This window comes from Pangasianodon hypophthalmus, chromosome 20 (assembly GCF_027358585.1).
Source record: "Pangasianodon hypophthalmus isolate fPanHyp1 chromosome 20, fPanHyp1.pri, whole genome shotgun sequence".
NCBI lineage: Eukaryota > Metazoa > Chordata > Actinopteri > Siluriformes > Pangasiidae > Pangasianodon > Pangasianodon hypophthalmus.
Genome location: NC_069729.1, coordinates 17468947 through 17495281, shown reverse-complemented (window position 1 = coordinate 17495281; position 26335 = coordinate 17468947). Strand labels below are relative to the sequence as shown.

Sequence of the window (26335 nt, the reverse complement as noted above, 5' to 3'; positions counted from 1 at the left end):
ATATACATAAATACACATGGCCAAAAGTTTGATGGGTTTTGCTGCAAAAATAAGAGTCAAGTGCGACAGTCAGTCTGCAAGAAGCTCAGTAAAATTTTCCAGTTAATTTCCATATAAACCTGTACGAATTGTACCTGAGACTACTATTGCAAATAATCGTCACACCAAATATTGATTGTTTCAATTATTACTGTTTACTGCTCTTTATAGTATTTTTTAATGTAGAAACATTTGATTTCATTATATTTGAAGACATCTTTGCTCTCTCTCTCTCTCTTTCTCTTTCTCTATATATAAGGTTCTTGCAGAGATTCATGGCAGTTTCTGCTGAGGTGATTCTTTTTTTACCCCCTCAGCACTGGCAAGGAGGAAATGAGAGGGGGTGGCCAGATGTGTCAGTCCCCCTTGATAGGCTGTCTAAAAAGTCTGCCTATCTACCTCCTGGAAGGGCGGCTAAGGCTAAAGCTGAAGCTGTATCAATTTGATCTCAGTCACACCAGAAGGTCCACCAGGAGCATTTCCACAAAATAAGCACAATGATGTGGAGAATATTCAACAGCAGATGCATATGCGCGCACACACACACACACACACACACATACACACACACATACACACACACATACACATACAGTATGCTACACTCCACAGCCCTACTGTTTCCATATCAGGAGACTCTAAGAAGCTTCTTTGAAACATTCTTTGTTACATTTTAGCTATATTAGACTAGTAACCAATATGTTACAACTCATACTTCTACAGTAAATAGTATGTAATAAATAGCACAGCATCACTACTGGCATACTACTTTGTGTGCTTTGGCATGAAACCCACGAGTCAACAAAATATGAGTTATGGAGGGGAGCCGGAAACAGTAAAAGAACAAAAAATAAAGTTTGGTTTTTAGTCAGTGTGGTCAGGCACTTCCAAAGTTGTGCTAAAGCCGTGCCATTTTTAATGCTAAGATTTATTTACAACATTTCTGAAAGTATTTTATTTGATTATTAATTTTGTCAAGAGGTTAAAGTCCCCTTTCACTAAGAATGTAGGCAAAAACTTGATAATTAACAGTAGTAGGAGAGAATGAAAAGAAATCAATTTAAAAAAAAACGTGTACTAATTCCTTATTACTTTTCAAAATTAAGTAATATTAGGTTTGTCCCATTATCAAACTACAGACATTAGTAATTCTTAAAATTCCTAAAGAAGACATATCTAAAAGGTTAGGATGCCTTAACCAGAAAAAAAAAATACATATATATATCTTCCTGCTGAAGTTACAACTAGGTGTTTAGCTGCTTTTTTTTTTAACATACGTACAATGCTTTGTGGTCAACAGGGGTTTAATTTGTCAGCAAACTGCCACGTATTATACTGTAGGATTGCTGAATATCGACCGTTCCCACTACCAAGTGTGCAATACTACATTGTGGCTTATGAGTCCTACGAGACCTTAGTGTGCAAAAAGCGAATCTCATAATGCAAATACGAGGGCATGTTATTGTGTACACAAATATTCGCTCTTCCTCTCTCTCTCTCTCTCTCTCTCTCTCTCTCACACACACACACACACACACACCATCGGGAGACGTGAATAGGAAATCGATGTGAAAGAAGACAAACTAAGACGAGACACAACACCACAGGAATAGAGAATTGTAGCTCTTTGCTACCAGACATTCGCGATGATTAAACCTGTATCTGTTTTACATAGCATAATTATATAGCATGCACATTAGTAAAATAGTGTTCAAATTTTTTTATTTTCATTTATTTGTGTCATGTCGGTGTTGCTTGCCTACCTGAGTTTGTTGTAATAGTAGTATGCACCTCAAATGAAGCTGAGCGTGCCAACATTTTCCCCCCAAGCGGCACATGGAGTGCAATGTGCCTGAATATGAAATATCGTGCATATAGTGCACTACATACAGTACATTCTACAACACCATTATGTTATACCCTATGTAGCACATATACTGAGTAGGAAGGCATTTTCAATTCTGCCTCACTTGAAAATGGTGGATTTTATGTTGTTCGCAAGTCATGTAAGGAAGGTAAAATGGAGGTAAATATAAGCAACAAGAAAACAGCACTGTGATGAAATAAACAAACAGAACGGGTTAGGGTTAAAATATATGATAAAATTGGGATTTGGCATCAAAAAGCTGGCATGTGAAAAAATGTGATTTAAAAAATAGAAAGAAATTTTGACAGTCAGTACAATACCTCTGAGGATCGCTGTGCCATGCTTCCTGAAAATGAAAAGTCATTCTAGCCAGAGCCACTGGGCTTCATTTACCAATCTTTTAGTAAAGTTGTGTGGAATGTTAGCTCGGAAATATTATTGTGAAATAAAATTCAAACCAGATTTGCAAAATCTTCAGTAATACTAATTCTCTTCAGACCCGTGTGTATGCTGATAAATGCTAATCATTTGTAACTTATCAAGCACATTCACAGCATAGCTGATTTACATTTAAACACTCCCACAAAACACCATAAAAGGAAAAGCTCACAGAAAGCTGATATATGACGAAATGATAACTGAACCCTGAAAGAGTTGGTGGTCTAAATCTTCCAGCAGTGCAGCTCAGCCAATGCAGCGTCAGCTACCACAGACACACAATAACTCTTCCTCTTTTAAAGTATGGATGTTTGATTGCTTTCTTTCAAGTCATCAAATCAGAAAAGAAGACATCATGAACTAAGAAATGACCAAGTTTAATAAAATGTTTATTAAATTTGTGTTTGTTTATTGAAATAAATAAGCGATTTAAAGTTGACAGAGTAATCCATGAATGCAGTTACCATTAAAATTGCAGTAATCACCAGTTGTATGATCCAAAGCCGTTCATTCGATGTTGGTCTCCTTATCTGTAAATTTACACAAACTCAGGAGAGAACATAGGATACGAACATTTTTTCCCAACTAACTAGATTTTCATGAATATCTAATATTTGTTGCTAAGTGAGGCCCATTATCAGGACGATTCTGTGACCATTGTGATCAATCAATGATCAGCACTATTTTTAGCTCCGCCCACATGTCCCCATCCAGAGAACCAAGAGAACGGTATCCAACTTCAGCACAGGCACTTGGCCACGAAAATAATGACAAAATGTGGGATCATGGATTTGTTACCGTACCATAATGTCCTGCATGGTCGAGTGTAATAGCACTATTAGTATCCCCTAGACACACACACACACATCCAGGGATGTCGCTCCAGAAGTAAGAGACTTGTGGAAGACAGTCTCTCCAGCACTCTTTAAACTGTGACTAAGACCTCATCATGCATCTGTGCCAGCAGTGTGGCAGAGAAACTCTGTCCTCAGGCAGCTACATTCGTTTGCTCTCTCTGCGGAATGGAGAAAAGAACATTAAGTCAGGCACCACGGGGAAAATTTATTAAGTGAGGCCTCACACACCCACACCACCGAATGCAAATAGCCCAATCTGAAGTCCGGGAACCCAAGCGCATCGTATGCTTCCAATAATATCGACTCCTTCTGCTGACAGCACGAGCCTGACACATGCTAATTAATTGCGCCACACTAAATGCCCAACTTCCTTCAGCTAATAATAGTTTACACCATTCAGTTTAATAAACTCGTGCGCTCCAGGACCATGTAAGAGATATTTGGTACAATCAACTTCAATGTTGTTCATTAACATTTTGCTAGGAGGTGGAAAAAAAAGAGATGAATTGAGTGAGCCAGAGTAAACGCAGTTGAGAGAACTTGACCCCCCTATAGAGGTTTTGTTTGTGTGCCTTTTCAATGCTGAGTGGCCCAGGGCTGCTACTTATTGTAGAAAGCAGTTATTTAAACATTCAAGTGTCTGCCTACGCACATTGCATAGTTGGTGTGCTCTGTTTTTAAGCAAACTGCATGCACTTGGAATACAAATGCCTTTTTTTTTGGTAGTAGTAGTAGTAGCAGTTAAATCTCTGCTTTACTGACCAGAAAATTCCAGTCGTGAGACTGATATAACCCTGAGCAACATACCTCATTCTCTGCCACTAGAGCAACTGACACAACATTATAACAGGATTGACTTGGGGAAAACAGGAAAACTTTTGAAAGCTGATATCATAACAACGTTAATTGCATCTCAAAAAAAAAAAGGAGACTCAAGCTAACCCAGTAGGTCCCTTAGATTCATGGGTGTAGGTCAGCTGATAGTACCCTCAACCCAACCTAAACACAATGAAGCAAAATTTAGCTTTTATGCTGCTCAAAACTGGAATCAGCTCCCTGAAGATGTAGTTATGTAGCTAATTTTTTAAAATCTAGATTAAAACATTTCTTTTTTCATATGCCTACACTTAAGCTGTTAGGATTTGCACTTTGTCTGTTGCACTATATTCTTTGCACTACTTTTTTCTGCATTTTAGCATTTCTTTTCTTTTCTGTTGAATTTTATTATGAAACTTATTTGATTTTATTTAAAACTTTAATGAATGTTTCCACAGGTCTTACTTGATTTTATTGCGTATTATACAGCATTTGTCATTTTTACTAGTTTCATTTTGTGAAGTGTTTTATTCCATTTATATTCTTATATTTTTGCCAAAAATGTTTTGTTAATTAAAGATCATGTCACTTATAGTTACATTTAATGTTGTAGAACGTCTATTAAAAAAGTCCCCTCTTGTTATCACTTGTTATAGCAGCTATAATCAGTCGTTCCTTCACCAGATCTTTTTTTTCTCACTCTTTGAAGTTAATAAGTTAAAGGTACAGCTTTGAATATTATAATCATATCAGATAAACTTCTCCTTACAGAAAACTTCACCGTATCCATATCTTCACCAATTACGCACATTTATGCAGAGAAACTGCGTAAATCGTTACTACAGAAACGATAACATTAAAATGAGTACATTAATATAAACCTGTGATTTGTCTTGTAAATGGCACTACAGTCAGAATTACTGTCATAGAAAATGAATTAACAGCTTCTGACCAATCAGAATCGAACATTAAGCTGTGCTGTGGTATAATTTTCTTTCATCCAATAACTATTTTTATTTTCTTATTTCTGTTTTTTTTTTCTACTTATTGTTATGGACTGTAAAGAAATTGGATATGTGGTCCTAGAAATGAAAAAATATGTCACCTACCTACTGTCACGCACCACCTCAGAGCACAGTGCTGTGTTCTGCAGCTTGTGCACCTTGCTCACTTCCCAGTCTTGTCTCCACCCCTTGTCTTGTCATATGTGTGTCTTCTTGATTGTATCCATCTGTTTTCAGTGTAGTTCCTGATTAGTATATCTATTAATACCCTCATATATCTCTGTTTGATTGTAATGTCTTGTTCATGTTAATGTTTGTTTCTAAGCCTTATTCCCTGTGCTTGTCTTTTTCACTGGTTCTCTATTTACTTCTGGATTTTGACCCTCACCTCTTTCTTTTGTTTTGGGAATACCCATGCTATGGACATTGTCCGTGATTCTTGGATTTATCCCAATAGATGCCAATACATGAGTTCCCACACTTTCGCCCTGCTTCACCTCCTCATACACACACATTCTTTTCCTGATATTCTTCTCTAATCTATGTAACTACAGAATTTCGCTCAGCAAATAATTTCATTTAGTGCATCAGTGCTTGTATTCTATTCTTCCTCACTCCTAAGTCACTTAAACAAACGCATTAGCCAAATCGATAAATGGAGATAACCTAAACCAACTGGAATGTGACCAATTAGAAAGTCTTTGGTGAGGAAGTCATGAGTAAAACTGGTGCTTTTTATTCCCCTTTAAACCACATTCAGAGAGCCAAAAGATTGGCCCAAATTTGACTTGACACTGCTCTGTCTTTGAAAGGCGAAGTCTTAAGGAAGCAGTCCACCATGAACATTTCACTCGCTGCTTTTAAATACGTATGACATTTCTGGTTTATCTTTAAGCCCTCCTGCTCAAAGGTCCACTTTGAAGGCTTCCTTTGGTACAATCCAGCCAGCGACATGACAAAATAATCAAAAACTATACTTGTATATATATATATATATATATAGTCAGGTCCATAAATATTGGGACAGTGACACAGTTTTGGTAATTTCGCCTCTGTACACCACCACAGTGGATTTGAAATGAAGCAGTCAAGATGTGACTGAAGCGTAGACTTTCAGCTTTAATTCAAGGGGTTTAACAAAGATATTGCATTAACCGTTTAGGAATTACAGCCATTTTTTACAGAGTTCCTCCATTTTCACAGGCTCAAAAGTAATGGGACAAACTAATATAATCATAAATATTAGGATTATTTTTATTACTTGGAGGTAAATCCTTTGCAGCCAATGACTACCTGAAGTCTGGACCCCATGGACATCACCAAATGCTGAGTTTCCTCCCTTGAGATGATTTGCCAGGTCTTTACTGCAGCCATCTTCAGTTGCTGCTTGTTTGTGGGTCATTCTGCCTTCAGATTTGTCTTCAGTAAGTGAAAAGCAGCTCAGTTGGGTTGAGGTCAGGTGACTGACTCGGCCATTTAAGAACATTTAATTTCCAAGCTCTTGGGCTGCTTTCACAGTATGTTTTGGGTTGTTATCCATCTGTACTGTGAAGCGCTGTCCTATCAGTTTTGCAGCATTTGACTGAATCTGAGCAGAAAGTATAGCTCTGTACACTTCAGAATTCATCCTGCTACTTCTATCAACAGTCACATTATCAATAAACCCCAGTGACCCAGTTCCGTTGGCAGCCAAACATGCCCATGCCATAACACTGCCTCCACATGTTTGACGGATGATGTGGTATGCTTTGGATCATGAGCCCTTCCTTTCCTTCTCCATACTTTTCTCTTCCCATCATTCTGGTACAAGTTAATCTTGCATCAGAACTGGTCAGGCTTTTTTTAGAGGTTTTTTAGCAAAGTCTAATCTGGCCTTTGTGTTCTTGAGTGTTACCAGCGGTTTGCATCTTGAGGTAAACCGTCTGTATTTACATTCATGAAGGTGGCTCTTGATTGTAGACTTTGACAATGATAGGCCTACCTCCTCCAGAGTGTTCCTGACTTGGCTAGAACATTCAATTTCATTGTTTTATCTTTGCTCTACAGCATTTCTTTGCATGTGCCTAAGACTTTCACACAATACTGTGTATATATATATATATATATATATATATATATATATATATATATATATAATGTATGACTGTATATATATATATATATATATATATATATATATATATATATATACACACACAGTATTGTGTGAAAGTCTTAGGCACATGGAAAGAAATGCTGTAGAGCAAAGATAAAACAATGAAATTGAATGTTTCTACATTTAAAAAATACTATAAAGAGAAATAAACAGTAATAAATGAAACAATGTCAATATCTGGCGTGACGACCCTTTGCTTTAAAAAAAAAAGTAGTCTCAGGTACAATTGGTGCAGTTTTATAAGGAAATGAGCTGTAAGTGTTACTGAGCATCTTGCAGAAGCAGCCACAGGTCTTCTGGAGACTTTAACTGTCGCACTTGCTTCTCATTTTTTCAGCAAAACCCAGCAGCCTTCATTATGTTTTTTTTTTTTGTCTGAAAAGTGGTCTCTTACATAATATGCTGCCTTCTTTGCTTTCTGCTGCTTTCCCACATACAAACATTTTTCTGTAACATTTAATTTTGTGCTGGAAAAATGTTTGGAATCTAAAATGTTTTTGTATATATTACATATATTACATACATAAATTTGTGTGTGAGTGTGTGTATATATATATATATATATGTATATAAGTTCAACTCAGAAGTACACAAACGCGCTCCTCAAAACCGCACTTAAAGGTAGAAAAACCTGCATTTTACTTAAAAGCATTTCCTAAGGGCGAAGTTTTTGTGTGGGTGAGTGAAAAACTGACACAGAATTTGTATCTTCATCCACAATATACCACATCACTGTTGAATCCTTGATTCTGATTGGTTAGAAGGTGTTGATTAACTTTCTTTAACAGCAGCTCTGAAAGAAGTTCTGTCTGCACGGTCTATATAAATGCGCTCTAATACATTAATACATTATAGTTTCTGTAGTAACAATTAATTTACAGGGACTTGGTGGCATGGTATGGTGGCAGCTTCACATAAACGGGTAAAAAACAGCCAGAGGTAAAGCTGTAACTTCAAAGTCTTCATGACATTTTTTATCTTAATAACCTAATAACTTAATCTTAATAACTTCTAGATAAAAAAAGATAAAAAAGCGAGGCTCTTTATAATATCTGATATCATGTAAGTGATAACAGGAACTGTCTTCTTTAATAAGGAAAACTGTTGTAATACAAGGGGAACAAACCACTTCAGGAAGTGAGGTTATAGCCACAATGATGATGTGGCATCATTGATTATTTTCCTTTGACTGAATAATCCTAAATGACTGATAATCCTAGAATAAAGTCTATGTCTTGATACTAGTTGTAACTTAAAACTGGCTAGACCTCTGATGAAGTTCTTAGAGCCTTGTCTTTGGGTACGGTGTGAATTATTCGAAACATTGGCTATAAAAATCCTTCAAATTTCTCATTATACTCAGACAAATTGAATGAAATTCTTGCATGATGCATGCAGTCTAAATAACGCCATTAGCGTCATTTGTGCTAAGATGCATCAGTGCAATGCAAGACAACATAACACCGCTAAGGCACATTATCAGCATGGTTTCCGCATAATGCCGAGCATCCATCACTCAGATTCGAGCAGATCCAGATGGCACAAGCCGCCGTCCATCGGGGATGGAAAAATATTCATGTGGAAGCTTCCAAACATATGCAGTGACACTGGCTCCTTTCTGGCCTTTAATGGCTTCTGGGCCATCTGTCCTCTCACACCCTAATCCGTCTTTTCCCTGGAGGTCACGGAAGTGACATTTTCATGTGCTCCATAACATGTTTACATGGAAGGTCAGCATCATTAATAAGAGATCAATTTAGTTACCTATGTTTTAGACCCTCCAGTCTGGCTCTTCGAATCTAAAACGAATGATGCAAAATGATAGAAAGTCCCAGTTATGATGTACGATGAACCTTCCTACGTTTATTAATCTCTAGTCATAAAGCATGAGCAAGGAGCTTTTGTTTTTGTTGTCCTTTGGTCCAACAGTATGTGTTCATTGATCATCGAGATCAAATAAAAGGTTTCACCTTGGTCTCGCATCCACTCCGGCCTTATTTTTAGACACACAGCCTGTGGATTATGTAATACACGATTTTGTCTCCTAGTTGACTTAAGGCTTATGTAACGCTCCAGAGTTTTCTCCCTCTTCTCTTCCCTCCCCATTTGTATGCATGAGTGCACGTCAGAGCGTGTGATCCAGGCATCACCATGGCGCGTGACTTTCCTCCCGAGCCTCGCCTAATTTGACAGGAAATGACAATAAGTAGGAGTTCACACATGCAATTAACACGGGGAAAGGAGGGGCTCTGCAGGGAGATGAACACTTTAAGCAGGATTTATTCACTACTGTCAGAGACAAATAGACTGAATCTGCCCTCTCCTTGTCTGAGAATTGAACTTCTGTAAAGCAGGAGGTCGAGCCTTTTCGCTTCGGTTTCATAACTCAGAGTTTTTAATGCTCAAAAACTAGACGCTTATCATTACAATCAGAAGGAGTTTAGGATTTTAGGAACATTGTCAAGCTGGGTCAAGTTTCCCAAAAGCATCGCAGCACAAAGACCATCATTACATGGTAGAGCAAGCATCACATTGATCACTCTCTCGCTCTCACTTTCAGTTAAGATGATCTTAACTTTGTAGTGCTTTTGGGAAACTCAGTATACAGTATACAGTAGTTTGGCTTATACACTAATAATTTATATCACCATGCTGTTTAATTCTCAATTCTGATTTGTCCAAAAGTATGGATTAATTTTCTATAACTGTAGCTCTGACAATATTTCAGGCTGTAGGATTTATGTTAATGCACTCTGTCTAATACATTATCATATCTATAGTAACTTACAGAAGGTCTGGTATGGTGGACGCTCTACATAATTTAAACATAACAATAAACAGATTGTTGTTATTCAACAATGAAAAATGTATCTACATTGCTCTTTTTTGACAGGAGACTCAGTCAGTGTCAGCGCTTTAAGGTAAAGTTGTTTTCAGGACAAAGGAAAAAGAGAAAGGCTGTTTATATCATAAGTGAGAACAGGAAATAACGCAGTAACAGATGTTCCACAACATTAAATGTAACTATAAATGGATAAAGAGGATGACATGCTTGTCTTTAATCTTAAATATTGAAATTGTTAGCAAATTGATGTGGTATAAGAGGAATGATACACTAAGGAGGCAAGCTGTTATAGGAAAATAATCAACAACAGGATGGGATGATGATTTCAGTGATGCCTGTAGCAGTTTTTTTTATATATATAATAAATAAATAATGTTTGTATAGTGTATAGAAACACTATAAATAGTGCTAGAGTGGCTGTGCTTTGTGTTCAGGGCACTTTCTGTTTTACCCTTGGCCTATTTTTCTGTTTGATGAATATGGATCGTCCATATTTATCCATGTCTGAATGCATATTGATTTCGCTAATAAGTATCACACTAAGCTCACACACTAGCGTGATGTTTTTAACTCCCACGACAACATATTACACATGTTGACAATTAGGGCTCATGAACTGGGTCCACTGGATGAAATGGAAAGACAGATTCAACATTTAATGCAATCCAGAAGATAAAATGCACTGACTGACCATTGCGGTGTAGGAAGCTTACAGCTTTGACAATGTGATATTCGTTTCTGAACAGGTTTTGGGATGAATTTCAGTACCTGGATCATTTATGAGGGAACTTTTTGCACCCCATCTGCAAAATCGGCCCTTAAAATGCATTTAAATTGCACCTCGGGCTTGTGTGACTCAAATCACAGCCTGTCACACAATCGTTCATTTTTCCATCCTGATTTTGGGCCCATTAGGAAGAAAGCTGAGCGCACTTGGGAGGTTGAGGCAAGTCCTAATCTGTCTGCCACTCCCTGAGCCAATCACAGCTCTGGCCTCCCTGTTGGAGTGACACACAAATGTCACCCCCTGATAGCCATCATGTGGTGTTTCTGGCTCTACAGTGTACACCCTCATTACTGCATTGTTTTTTTTTTCATCTTGAGGACAGATGTGGCATCACTTTCAGACAGCGAGCGTGAGGAAGCAAAGCTATATGGATATAAATATGAGAATTCAGTGTCTCGCTGTGCTTACATGCCTCATTACTGCATTATTATATAAGTCCGCCTGCAAAAAGTTTGAGGTCTGACATTTATGCACTTATATAGGAAGGGAGATTGCATGACAACAGCACTCACTTGGAGGCAGAGAGTGAAACAGGACTGAATCAGGTGAATCAGTGTGAGCACATGTAGGTGTGTGGGGGGTTGTGTGAAGTGATGGCCACAAAACACGAAGTTTCAAATTTAGTTTCAAATCTGTACATTTCCTGACGACTATATGGAAGTCCTGAAGGGTAATGTGAAAGTTCAGTACATTATATATATATATATATATATATATATATATATATATATATACATATACAGTCATGTCCATAAGTATTTGGACAGTAACAAATTCTCGTGATTTTGCCTTTGGATCTGAAATGAAGCAATATTAAGTCATTGCAAAGGATTTGCACCCAAGTATATATATATATATATATATATATATAAAACGTATATGTCTGTTTCTGAATTCATTGTTTTTGATTTTGTTGCTGTGCTTTTTAATTTGCTGTTGCCTTTTTTAGTTTATTGATGTCACTTTTACAATTACTGGCCACTGTACTAACAGCTGAAATGAACCTGTTTTCCTGAAACAGTAACTGCATGTATTCAGGTTGTATGTGATTTACATGGAAGTTTATATTGAAACTCATATGCATCCAAGTCTAATTTACATTTAAAACAGACTGCTGAGAGGCTCTGGCTGAAACGACAGGATGCTGGAAACCCTTGAGATTCCTCATCTTTTTAAAATCGTTAATAGTACTAAATGTCTGAGGATATGTGGAGGATTTCAGAAATGACGGTTTGCTATCAAAAGGCAGCATGGAGCTGCTTTAATTACAGATATTACTGTTTCTTTAAATAGTTTCTTTAAATTCTTGTACGCAGTGCTCATGCTGTTGTACTTATACTTAATGCGTCCATGCTTTGAGGTGTACATATATCATTGAACAAACCCCTGGTTCCCTCAGGAAATATGATTTTCTCTATTGTAAGAGCCCAATATTATGCAAATTACCATGCAGATGAGCCATTGTGTAATATGAGGACGAGGACAAAGCGTTGATCATCTCTTCTCTCTTTTTTTTTAGACTTTCAATAATTTGCGCAAATCACTCAAAGACTAGCAATAAATCTTATTAAACCCATAATCCCACATTGTTCATTCTGTAGAGAGGAGCAGGAGGCGGCCATGCTCCCCCTGTGATGTGGAGAGGCATCGGTTTGATTACATTTCTGCTTCCTGGCTCAGTGCCTCGGTTTTTAGGCGCTGCGTTTATGCAGTCAAGCCATCACTTGAAAGATGAAACCAGGCCAATGGCAAACAAAGGTTGTTTACCAAAGCATTGGCGTACCGTCGTGCATTCTATGTGTACAGAGTGTTGTAGGCCGATCTTGCATCCTTACATGGTTAGCTTAACAGCCTGATTTATTTTTCATGAAGTTTCAGGACAAGAGAGGGGCTGTTATTGATCAGCACTGCTAATACTATGTGTTTGTTGCACATATATTCATGTTTATGAGGCTATATCGTGAAAAACTGAAGCGTCTCAGGACACTCCATCTGACTCAGTGCATTTTTTGCTGTAAATTTGGGGCTTGTGTATTAGAAAGAGAGCTTTGCTTCACCTGCAATCTGTTTGGCACTGAACTTGATCTCAGGTCATGTCCAGATTAAAACAGTGTTCTCTGGTGTGTGTGTGTATATCATGAGGGATGTGAGGATGATTCAGGGCTGCTGTATAAATAAAACCGGCAGGACAACCCTGGGAATTTGCATCTGCAGCCCATGCAGGGTTCTTAGAGGACTCGTTCCTACCTCTTCTTCAATCCTCTACCTGCTTATGTGTGCTTTTAATAGCTTTTCTATATCAATATTGTGTCTTAGTTTCTAAATGTCATGGCAAGCAGGACAAAATTATTTTCAAGGTGACAAAATGCTGACAAGCATTTTTTTTTAACTCAAATCACTTGTCAGGTCCTTTGCCAAGCCTTAAGTGAAAATAAAATAATAACACAACCAGATTGCGATGATTATGCACATTTCAGGTTATGAGGATAAAAGGCAATGTTCTTTAACGGGCCCGCAATTTCCCACTCTAGCCTGCCGTTTTTGACTGACTGACTAATTCACTGAGTAACTGACAGATTGACTAATTGATTGACTAACTTACTAATTGACTATTTGATTAACTGGCTGATTGTGTGATTGACATAATGACTGACTGATTCGCTGACTGACTGATTCACTGACTAACTGACTGATTCATTTACTGACTGATTCACTGACTAGCTGACTGATTCACTGGCTAACTGACTGATTCATTGACTGACTGACTGATTCACTGACTGACTGCCTGATTCATTGAGTGACTGATTCACTGACTAACTGACTGATTCATTGAGTGACTGATTCACTGACTAGCTGACTGATTCAATGACTGACTGAATGATTCGCTGAGTAACTGACTGATTCACTGACTGTTTGACTGGCTGAGTGATATACTGACTGACTGACTGATTCCCTGATTGATTGACTAAGTGGCTAATTGACTATTTGATTAACTGGCTGCTTGAGTGATTGACATAATGACTGACCGATTCACTGACTGACTAACTGACTGATTCACTGACTGACTGATTAATTGAGTGACTGATTCACTGACTGACTGAGAGACAAGTTGATTGACTGACTGATTCACTGACTGACTGACTGATTCATTGTGTGACTGCTTCACTGACTAGCTGACTGATTCACTGAATGACTGAATGATTCACTGACTGACTGACTGATTCATTGTGTGACTGCTTCACTGACTAGCTGACTGATTCACTGAATGACTGAATGATTCCCTGACTGACTGCCTGATTCACTGACTGACTGATTCCATGACTGACTGCCTGATTCACTGACTGACTGATTCACTGTCTCACAAACTGACTAAGTGACTGATTGCCTGACTGATTGACTAACTAGTAGATACACTGACACTGATTCAGTTACTGATTCAGTGACTGACAGACATGTACACTAGGTGATGGTATGCTGCATACACAGATACAAAATTCCAACAAGTCTACCTCCTGTATTAGAATTCTTAGTAGTCCTTACTCACATACAGTCTGTTCAGTTTGGACTAATAAAAAAATTAGATTGTGGAAAACAGAAATAAATATCCAGCAAATATACTATATTTACCCATTTTTTTATTATTTGCATCCCTTTCTTGCAGGGAGGGGCTAAAACACAAACAATTGCCACGGAAAGGAAATAAAAGAAGTGCAATAAATGAAATGAGAAACACCCTGTCTTTTCCTCAGTCATTTTTGCTGCACCAGAGACTTTTACTCTCTCCAGTTTTTTTTTCCCTGCTGCCGTAGCTGAAGAGACACAGTCCACAGGGACACATGCCATTTCTTGTAGAGATCCAAGTCCATTTGAATGAATGGCTCATAAAATGTGCAGAGACACCTGAGTATCGTTTTTTTTTTGTTTGTTTGTTTTTTTTCTTTCATTGTTACAGCACTCCCGGATTAAAATACGCTACTACTGACCCTGCTAACATGCAAAAAAAATCACAGTTACTGGCATTTTCTCAGTTGTTTACCTTCCACACTATTATTTTGTTTGGCAATAACCTCACCAATGAGGTGTCTTTTGTTGTCTGGTGCCCGGTCTCTTTATTGTCCTCTTTTCCTGACACAATAAAAAAGTGGAGCTTTTTTCCCAGCCGCCATGTCATTCAGTTTTGTTTATCAGAAGGAATGTAATAACCTTTACCGTGCACCCCTTCTGCCACTCTCAATGTGATTGCTGATTGATGAGCGCCTGCTGTTTATCTAATATTTCCATATGCACTCGAATACACACGAACTCATTCTCACTTCAGTGTGTATACAAACGGGCGTCGATTTCCAATCATTTTTGGGTTTTGTGGTTTCTTTTCATGCAGAATGTCTGTAAAAACTCATGTATTCCAACTCGTTCCCGAGTTTATTTTCAGTCAGATCTGATGTATGATTTTTTTCTGTACATATCAATAAAATATAGTTCTTGTACTCGTAAAAAAGACTCAAACATCGTACCACATGACTACTACTGTATCTTCTTACAATCCAAATAATCTGAAATAACGTCTTCTACTGTTTAAATAGTATCTTTAATAGTGAGCATGAGGGTGGCTGATATGAGCGTGCAGAACAGCATTAGCATGCATGGTCATTAAAAAAGAGTGTAAGTTGCTGTGAATTGCGAAGTGTGGAGCAGAGAAACGAGAGTGCAGAGAAATTGTCATGAGTCAGAGAGAGCACTTCAATTCAGCGAGCACTAAGCACTGGGACATGCACTCTTCCTCTCGCCAACGTCTACACTTTGCTTATGAGTTAAAGTGCAATTCTAAGCATTGTATGCTCATTTTTAATGACCACGCCCACTGATACTGCTCTGCACACCCAGTGTGGCCGTTCTTATGCTCTTTATTGAACGTACAATTTAAACACATAACATCATAAACAGAAAACTCAGCATGAGGATTTCATTGCTAGCAGCACACATTATCCAGAAATTAATATAAATAGAGCTAAATTAAATGCTCCATGACACCCCACTCAATTAATCCTAAGTAGGTTACTCATTTCAGTATTGGTATCAATGAGTACCAAAAAACATGTACTCACACTTGTACGCAGTCTGAAAAAAATAGTGTTGATGCATCAATAGTTCAGAAAATACTGTCTGTTCAATCCCTCAGGGTTCGATGTGAGGCCAATTCAAGTTTAAGCATTTTTCCTCTTTGTGATCTACACACTTTGCTTTGACATTTCTGTTCTTTCTTTATTTCTTTGTTCCTTTGTTTCTTTATTCTGTTTGCATACCTCTGCTCAGAAGTTGCTGAGAAAGAACTCCAAAAGACTGTAGAAGTATTTAGTAATTTTATACATGTATTGTAAGTTCTACATTGAAAAACTTCATGGTCCACTAGAGATGGGTGGTGGTGTGTTTATAAAAAACATAAAATAAGGATTTACCTTGCCATTTTTCTTTTTATTCTCACAGCGTGGCTCTTTATGGTTGTTTTTAATCTTTTAATGCAGACAATAGCATCCAGCATCTAGCTGCATAAACACCGTTCCAAATATCGACTCGCTTTTAGTTCTTGACCTTTGTGGCTTCGCCTGCTTGTAAACTCACACTGAGATTGTGTGAAAATCCCGGCGTGCCTGCGTCCTGAAGTTTCACGCTTATGAAGCTGAGCAGATGGCCGTAATAAACGTTGTGTCTGAACGGCGACGCTAGAGAGTTCCTTGGGCAAAGTTGTGTGAGCTGTAGAACAACCCAACAGCTAAATGAGCACTTCTGAAGGCCTAGGGTGCACGCTTCTACACGAAGCACTGCTTTTTCTTTGCTTGCTCTTCAGAAACTTATACTTCAAGAGCTATCTTTCTGAAGAGACGCAACAAGTGTGTCATCTGCATAGAGTGCAGTAATGGCTCTTATGCTCTGTGTCAACATTTCTATGCATTGTGCATGAATTAGTGATGTGATTCTGCTCTAGATAGTTGTATTACATGGTCACAGAATTATCAGCACTTCCAAATTACAATGTTTAGTCCTAATTTTAGGGCAGGCTTCTTAAACAAAACAAGACTGACTGATTTATTTACAGATAGAGTAATGAGACTTAGCAACAACAACCTAAATGCCTACTTGTCCCAGAAGACCAAGTATGTGCCTGTGTTTTACATCCAGCTTTTGTCTAAATGACTTTGTGTATTTTATAACCTTTATGGACAGATGGAACCCCTCAAGAGGGGAAAATGCACTTAATTTCACACTTGAAAGAAAGGTTGCGCTAGCGAGAGCTACCAAAGCAAAATTAATTAAACAACACAGGTCTCTAGCTACTTAACATCTGTGCTCGCTGAGTAAATATTACCTCGTGCCCTCGAATAGTTTAGCCTGTGCATTCATTTTATTCTCAATTCCTTTGTGTGCAGTGCTCGAGCAATTATAAGTCGATGCGCCGCTAGTTTGCTTGTGCTAGCTGTAAGCATGGAGTGTGGCTCCCTAGAGGCCGAGGGGTTACTCAGGCCGTTCCACACAGGATTGTGAGGCCAAAATGAATTGTGTGTGGAAATCAGTGCTTGGAATTTAGTGCTGCTTCTTTGCTTGTAGCCCGCAGAGTGTACAAAAAGATGGCAGATGATGCATTGGCTAACAGTATGTTCAGTAGGGCTACTGTGTAAAGAAGTTTTTTTTTCCCCAATTCTTACCATTCTGTTGGATACAAGAATACAAATGCAAAATAAAAAATAGTCCATTGTACTTCTGAAATCAGAACTATTCTCTTGAATATAAGCTCACAGGAAAAACAAGGTTAGTCACGTTATTTCTTTCTTTTTTTTTAAATTTTTTTTAGATCTGCCTAAGGGTGTCAATCCTGTCAGGTAAAAATGCCACCAGTGTCTTGAGAGTTCCTGTCAAATTTAGCTCACTGCAATTCAGTTCCTGAAGCCTATTTTGGGGTTTCACCCATTGAGTTCTAGTGATATTGCACTCCAGTCTCACCCCAGCCCTATGCATCCTAAATTCATCATTTTGAAATGTGAGCTTGTCAGTTTTGTTTCCTGCTTGGACATGAAACACAAAATGTTGCCCTTTGGAAAAACTTCACAATCTCATCAATGAGCAATTATCCACCTCTATGCTATGTTACATTGCTATTGGTTGATGTGACTCATCTTTTTTGTCCAGAAAGGTTTTTTTGGGTCATGCTACAATATACTTACAGTGTCTTGCATAAGTATTCACCCCCTTGGACATTTCCACATTACAGCCTTGAGCTGAAATATACTTAATTGGGATTATATGTCCTGAATCCACACGAAATAGCTCCTAATATTGAAGTGTGTGTGTGTGTGGGGGGGGGGGGGGGGGGGGGGGGGTATATCTATATAGTTTGCAACATTATTTGTCAAGAAAAAACATAAAATGTGTGACTGCAAAATAAATATTTACTCCTGTGTATGTGGCTAAATGTGATTCTGCCAAGGGTGTGAATACTTATGCAACAGCATTTTTGTTTGCTTGACCTTTTTGTCAAAATTCAAAAATATATATTTGCATCTTAAAATGTTAGACATATTGTGTAAATGAAATTGTAAAAAATTGCAATTGCAAGACTCTGGAGATATATAAGAAACCACATGCAGGATTTTTTTCTTTTTATAAAAATACAAAATTAGAGTCAAAAGAAGGACAGTGGTCAAATTCAGAAATACACCAGACAAAGGGCAAATTTCAAAGAATGGAAAAGGCAAAAGTCAAAACATGGAAATAGCAATTACAGAATACAGCATGCATGCCTTACATGACCATTAAAGTTGGAAAGACTTCGCAATGACATTTGATCTGGCTGTATATAGTCTGTAAACAGGAAGTGGTTAATAGGTGATGAAGAAGGAGTTAGTATTCAGGGGAGCGGGACGTCTGCTGGCATGGAGGTGCAATGTCCTGGGTGGAAATGACGCTGTCATTGACGCGTCATTAATACAAACAAAACATGACTCAGATTTGCGTCAAATCTAGCAGGCATGCCTATAAATATGTCTAAAAATGCAGAGGCCATCCACGGGGAAAAAGTAATCACAGCTATGAAGACATATTTACAGCAGCATTGAATAGGATAAGAGGAGAAAAATCTTTTGGAAATCCATTTTCATTCAACTACTTCGTGAGCTTCAAACTGAGTGCTGACACTCCCATTAAAATGCTGTCAGTCTCACCCATTTCCTCTGTCTGTCTCTTAATATGTCTGCCAGTAAGTCACAGTCATTCAGATGCTAAGCAGACTTTCTTTCTTTCCCTGTAGAAATAAGCAGATAAGAATAGTGTTCCCCGAGCTTGTCGGGAACGTAAAAAGAGACAAAATGAGTGAGTGGTGCCTTGAATTAGCCCTCACCTTCTGAGTACCTCGTCACAATTCATTACCTCCCGCAGAGCCACGGACTGTTTAGCCACCAACAATTTCCGGCTGAGGCATCAGTCATGATTAGTGCGCTGTGTTATAGTGAGTTACGTGCCTAATGCTACATAAGTAGGTGCTCACTGATCTCATCATGTTTAAACCATTTTTGCTGAGGCAATTTGAATTCTTCTCTCCACTGGCTCTTTAAAAATATACCAGTAATAAAGCTAAACAGATCAGTGAGGTAATTGCTTGACTGCTATCGTTGCCTGCGGAAGAAGAGACACTTATGTAGCTGTTTTTCTGACACTGCTAATATATCCTATGTGTATCCCATCCGAGGTTTAATCCATGTATGAGTTGGAATTTTTTGCAAAAGAAAATGATGACTGGCCTATCTCAGCATTCAACACTGTATGATTAACCCTGTCCTCTCCAAGCCTCTCCCATGCATTGCATTGCTGCATTCATTCATGTTGAAATTTAACTTGTATTAAGGCCAAAAAATGTTAAAATGTTGTAATGCTATTGGATTCAAATAAACTGCTTTTGCCACTAAGCATCACAAAATGATCATTTACTATTATGGAAACAGAAAGAAAGAAAGAAAGAAAGAAAGAAAGAAATTGAGAGATGAAGGAAGAGGAAGGAAGGAAGAAGGAAGGAGGAGTAATAAAGGAAGAGGAAGGAAGGAAGAGGAAGTAAGGAAGAGTAATGAAGGAAGAGGAACTTAAGAAGAGTAATGAAGGAAGGAAGGAAGAGGAAGTAAGGAAGAGTAATGAAGGAAGAGGAACTTAAGAAGAGTAATGAAGGAAGGAAGGAAGGAAGGAAAAGAAAGAATTTTAATTAAAATTTGTAAAAATGAAGAAAAAGCACCTACAAAACAGAGCTGTAATTATTACAGCTGCTGAAGCTCCTTGTCTGACTTTTCAGTTTCTTTTAAAATCAGAACATCCATTTTATAAATAAAGTGATACAAATGTTTAACATGCATGTTGTTCCCAAAACTCAACATCCTCCGTTTTATGTCCTTTGTCTTGCTAGGTTACAGATGGAGGCACAATCAAACAGAAGATTTTCACATATGATGCCATGTTTAATACCAATTACTCCCACATGGAGGACTATCGCAGGAGAGAAGACCTGGTGTATCAGTCAACAGTTCGGTAAGACGCCTGTATTAGTTAGTACTCTAAATCCACTGCATTTCACTTGAAACAGATAGCAAGAGTTATGAGAAGAACTATAATGTCCTTAGACAAGTAAAAAACCATGACACAGTGTACTCTCTACAGTACTGTCTCAGCATTTCCTGAAATATATCTGAATAGACATTTAGAGTTTGTGATGGGAACTTGTTTTCTGAGTGCAGCCTAAACTTTACCTGAGGCTATACAGCCTGGGAGTTGTTGTTGTGTTTTTTTTTTTCTTCAGCAGGAACGGGAAGGTTGGCAATAAAGATAGGAAATGGAGTGAGTGTGTGTTCCAGGGTGTGCATCATTTGTAGTGTGTGGTTGTGGTTGTGTCTCAGACAGTCAATAAAATACTATTTTACTAAGAATACTGCAAAATTATTCCCTTTGATACAGAAAAGAAAGGCATGCAGCTTATTTTACTTTAAAAATTTGAATGATGATCAGTTGTCTGATTCATAGCATGAGACAGAAGAGACAGAAGTTCATTTTAATAGTAGCGAACAACCCTTACAAAGCCAAGGGTGCCAATACTTTATCCACTGTTCTCCTAAAAGGATTCACCACTTTTCGGTGACTGAATATCAGACGCAGTACTATGTGCATGTAGTGCACTTTGTAGGGTCTACACCAAAATTTTGTTGTACCCTATGTAGTGAGCATACATGTCTACAGTAAACAGGAAGATATCTTGAAGATATCAGATTTTACATGGATCACTGATTGGAAATGAAATATCGAGCTAAATATAAGCAACAAGAAAATGTGAGTGTGCATAAATAAATGAAATTGAACTGAAACCATTAAAATGTAATAATAATATTTTGATGTTGCACGAGTTTTGCATCTCTAGCTCCGCCTCCTTGTCCATGACTAGCTACTAGCTAGTAACATTACATTTGTCAACATGAACAAGATTTCAGTACCTGATTCTGAACCCTACATTCACACTAGAAAACAACAAAGCGACAAACAACCGTTTATTTTTCTACATACGTGAACACGGAGCAGTGATATTATCAATCGTCACAAACGACAACGTGACATTCTACGCAAATTAGATACGATGCAGTAAATTGACAAATCCGAACAATTCCCTCAAACAATTCCTTAGGCCAATCTCACAGCATGTGTGGTCCAAATTTTCTTCAGTTCCCCACTCACAACTTTTATACCTACGTGCCATTAGTTCCATTTTACTATTTGATGCTCAAAAACTTGCGCATAGTTTCAAAAATAACGCTTGGAAGGAACTATCAGAGATCACTTATGCTGGAGTATACAGAGGTAGAACATTTTTACCTTGCTCGGCTAATCTGCCAAAAAAGCTAATAGGAAGTTTAGCACTTCATGTGTAAATTAAACACATTTTCACACTAATTAGTGTTATTTAATTTGTTCGACTAGTTGGATTTAGAAGCTATATATAGCTACTAGCATTTTGCATTGGAACTTGAAAACAAAGAAAAATACTGGACAGTACACGTCCACAAGACACAAACGACTTCTCACTCACTAGTGTGAACGTACTTTATCATTTTCTTAGTGATTTTTTTTTAACAACAGCCAAAATTCTGTAGCTAAAACATTCCAGATATCCGTCATTGCTACACCTAATCTCACGTAATATGCTATTGGTGTAAACCCAGGGATCTTATTTGGCGACAACACTAATTGTCCTTATACATGGCTCCGCCCCTGAATTATTTTTATACAGTAAATGGAAGCGAGATTTAAAAGTAGATTGTGATTACTGCCCCCTGCTGGTGTGGAGAGTTGTTTCCTTTCACACAGGCACAGATTGGATGTGAGTGTCAAACAATTTTGCTGTGCTGAATTGTTTATTAACTTTTCACAGAAGATGATCATAATCATTGTTAGTTGTGGTTGCCATTATTTTTTCGACATTAGTGCAGAGAGAGAGAGAGAGAAAGAGAGAGAGAGAGAGAGAGAGACATCTAGTGAAGATGCCGTTGATTACAAGCTACATCTCAGACTAATTTCCTGATCTCGCAGTAGCTTACTAGCTCACTTCTCCTGCCCCCTAAACCTTATTTTTCTTCAAATCTGTGTGAGCAGGTATTGCTTTCACATTTAATACTGAGCCTTCTCTGAAAAGTGGGACACACACACATACACACACACTTACACACAGATGAATGAACACTCCTACCCAGCAGGAAGTAAATTGACAGCCACACCATAAGAAGCAGCAGGAGACCACCTGCATTGACCCCTCTATCTCACATAATGCTCAGCTTGGAGAAGTCAAGCGGAGACTTCTCAAGATGCTACACACACACACGCACACACACGAACACACACACTTCAAAACATCACACAATGAAATCACAAGCACGTATACGGATATTTCACAGGCAGTATTTCTCATCTTCACTCCTGAGCCATCCTGACTCATCTCTTCCTGACTCCTTAGGTCTCTGACTAATTCACCTTCCTGCCCTGAAATAAAAGTGTGAGAGACAGAGACGAAGAGAGAGAGACAAAGTGAGAAGACGTGATATGTATATACAGGAATCTAAGGCTACAGTGAGAACAGGTTCTTCGAAAACTGAACAGTCGAAAATTGGAAAAGTGTCGCCTGGTCTTTTTCCAATCTTCATCTGTCCAGTATGGGTGAGCTTTGGGTGAGATTCCTGGTTCCTGGCTGACAGGAGTGGAACCCAATGAGGTCTTCTCCTGTTGTAGCCCATCCACCAGGAGTGGAAACCAGTGAGGTCTTCTCTTGTTGTCGCTCATCCACCTCAAGCTGTGACGTGCTGTGTGTTCTGAGATGCTTTTCAGCTCAACATGGTTGTAAAGAGTGGTTACTCGAGTTACTGTAGTCGTCTTGTCAGGCCAAACAGTCTGGCCATTGTACTCCAATAGATTATATATTTGTTGCTACATTAACTCAAATAATCACTCTTTACAACCATGGTGAGCTGAAAAGCATCTCAGAACACACCACCCAAATGTTGAACCTTATACAGGAGGACAGTGGCTGGACTATATATAAAATATCTGGAGCTTTGACATGATTTTTGACTTGCTCTTGATAATAGTGAACACTGATGTTCTTTGATTTTTAGGCTTAAACCATCTTGGCGTGTCTTTCTGTCGTGTCACGTTTCATCTCATCTCCTCCCCTCATTTTGTCCTGGGAGATTTCAGAAATCTCACTGTCATGTACAGTTCCTTTTCTAGTGATTCAGTTCCTCAGACAGCTTAGTTTCCTGATAAAAACCAAATTGTCAAACAAGACACTTTTTCTCTTCAATATTCACAATGGCGCTAAATGAAAACTCAACGGCTCCAACAACTTTCCCTCTCCTGAGGGAGACAGTGTCGTTGAAGGTGTTTAAAAAATTAATTCCATCTGTTTTTAATTTTTAATGAGAGTCATAAAGTTGGAGGCATGGTGCATTTCTTTTCTTTCTTTTTTTTTTCCACCCTCCGTCAGGGTGACAGCTCAGCTCTTTGCTGCTGAGCTGCCAAAGCAGGAAGGATAGAGTTCAGAGCTCTGGCTGTCATTCAAAAACAAAAGTGAATCTTCAGAACCTGTTCCCCTTTCTGCCCTCTTTCTGCTCTCGTCAGCATGGACACCTCGTCTTCCCACCTGCTCCTCTGAGACAGAGCTGCTGGTGGCAAAATATTCAGCTCACAACTCTTAAGAAAAGTAATTCCATCCACCCAAGCCCTCCAGGCTACCTTCAGGAGGAAACAGCAGTTCAGTAAGACCTCCTCGTAGTCACGTACGACTACCATCTTTCCCGGGAATCTCTCGAGTTATAACGATGAGACAGAGCGTGTTACAGTATGCTTTGTGTCACTGAAATAATGATTGATGCAACAGACTATAGACAAATCAAGACAAATCAACTTTATTGTCTTAGATGTATGTAGTGGAATGAATTATAATGGAAAAAATGACGACTATGGTGACACTATTCCCCTTTTCCACCGCATTTATCAAAATGGATACGAAGAAATTTATTCGTAAATTGTTCACAGGAGCATTTACACAAGAAATATCACATTCCGCAAAATGTTTGGATCGTACAAGAATGCCTGCGTTTGTGTAAATTTACATAAATTTAACTAAACTCATTAATATAAAGCTCAACTGATAAGTTTCAAATTTGTACAAAAATGTATATAACTGGTCAGTTTTTATTTTTTTATACTTCGTATATGGATTACGCTGTCAAGTTTAAATCATATACAGTATATTACAGTTATGCAAAAAAACACACGAAAATGTTGTGAAACTCATTTCATTTTAATGACTTGAAAGAAAACAAGCAAAAGAATCCATAAATTAAGGACAAAAGTAATGGTGCCTTATAAAAGGAGGACGTTTTGGTCACTGATGCGCTGCAGTGGCTGAGCTGCATTACTGGAAGATTTGGCACATGCCAAGATTAGGAGGCGCTCTTTTATCATTCAGTCATCATTTTGTCGTTTCGTCTCAGTTTTGTGTAAATCACGTAAATCAGCTGTCCCATGAACACACTTGGCGATTTACAGCTAGTTATCATATGTAAGAATCAGCGTTAATGAAACTTTTATAAATCTGGCAGGAAGTTTTAGTTTGGTTTGTCCTTTGAAAATATTTACATACACTTTGCTGAAAGAGTGATAAATCATGGCCAATGTCTGTATTCACTAATTATTTAATCATATATTTGTTTTTAGCTAGATTACTGGGCAAGTGGAAGCGCCAGTGTGCTGCCCAGTCCCATTATTGGTTGCCTGAAAACCCAAATGACTAGGCTAAGAAGTGGTAGCTAACATAATGGTGAGGTAGGTAGCTAGGTGAGTGTATGAATACGCACTAATGGAAACAAATTGAGCAGTGAATTCCCGGCAACGTAACGACTATGTACCGATAGTCCTTATATTCTCCTGATAAAGTTTCTGTTGCACAACAAATTATTGGCAAATGTTTTGGTTATGAGGTGTGGAGTTCTGTCCTTGCAATGCATGTAAAAGAAATGATTCAATTCTGGCTTGCATCTTCATTTACTGTTGATAGGTTTAACTATGCCGTAACTGTGTGTTGTGCTAGAAGGAGAGTTTTATGACACAGTAATTAATCTACCTGGTAAAAATTATTTCTACTATTAGCCGGATAGTGCCTCTACCGATGTATATAGTGGAGCAGGTGTTGGGATTTGGAAGTTTGCGAGCATCGAGGTGTGTCACATCACCATAAAGTGCATTAAGCTTAGTTACAGCTGCATATCAAATGAACACTTTCAGTGGATCTGGAGCATTTTTGGAAGGAAGAGCGGAATAAATTTGCCAAATCATGATGTGCTAAGTTGGCAGACTCTTACCCAAAAACACTCAGTGCTGTATAACAAGCAAAAGGTGCTTTAACAAAGTGTTAGTTAAGGGATGTGCACACTTATGCAAGCAGGTTTTTGTATGTTTTTTCTTTTTTTCCCCCCTTAAAACATTTCCATTTGTTTTTCACTTGCATTTTGTCAGTTGTTATTTCACAGTAAAGGTGGGAAAAGATCTGACAGGGGTGTGTAGACTTTTTATATCCACTGTAGGTTTTGCAAAAGTCAATAAGGAGTAGGGTATATTTTCTTTCTCTAGTTGTCTACTGGGCAGCTATGAATAAAAAGTTGTTAGCCAAGTATTCAGTCAACTTGTTCATGGTTTTCCATTTTACACAAGGTCTGTCTGAGCAAAACACCCTCCAAATGTCCTTATTAAATATACAAGATGACAGGAATATTTTGTGACCGCAGGAAATTTGGCTCAGCATTTGATATTTGCCCGACATTCAGCAGAGAAGGTTGTTAAAAATAACCAAATGGACACACCGTCCATCGGTACAGCAGATATATTGCCTTTACTCATCTTCTAATGTTATGCTTTATATTTAAAGCCACTGCCCTGGAAGAACTGCATAAGTTTTATTG

At 38.1% G+C, this 26335-nt stretch overlaps 1 protein-coding gene across 2 annotated transcripts in view; it reads left to right on the top strand.

The window, feature by feature from the left end:
* Nucleotides 1–26335, top strand: part of igsf21a (immunoglobin superfamily, member 21a) — a 250689-nt gene that overhangs the window by 133395 nt on the left and 90959 nt on the right. For both annotated transcript variants that reach the window (XM_034313983.2, XM_026932425.3), the window contains exon 3: nt 20248–20369. In XM_034313983.2, the coding sequence (XP_034169874.1) occupies nt 20248–20369 (122 nt within the window). The remainder of the gene's footprint in view (nt 1–20247; nt 20370–26335) is intronic.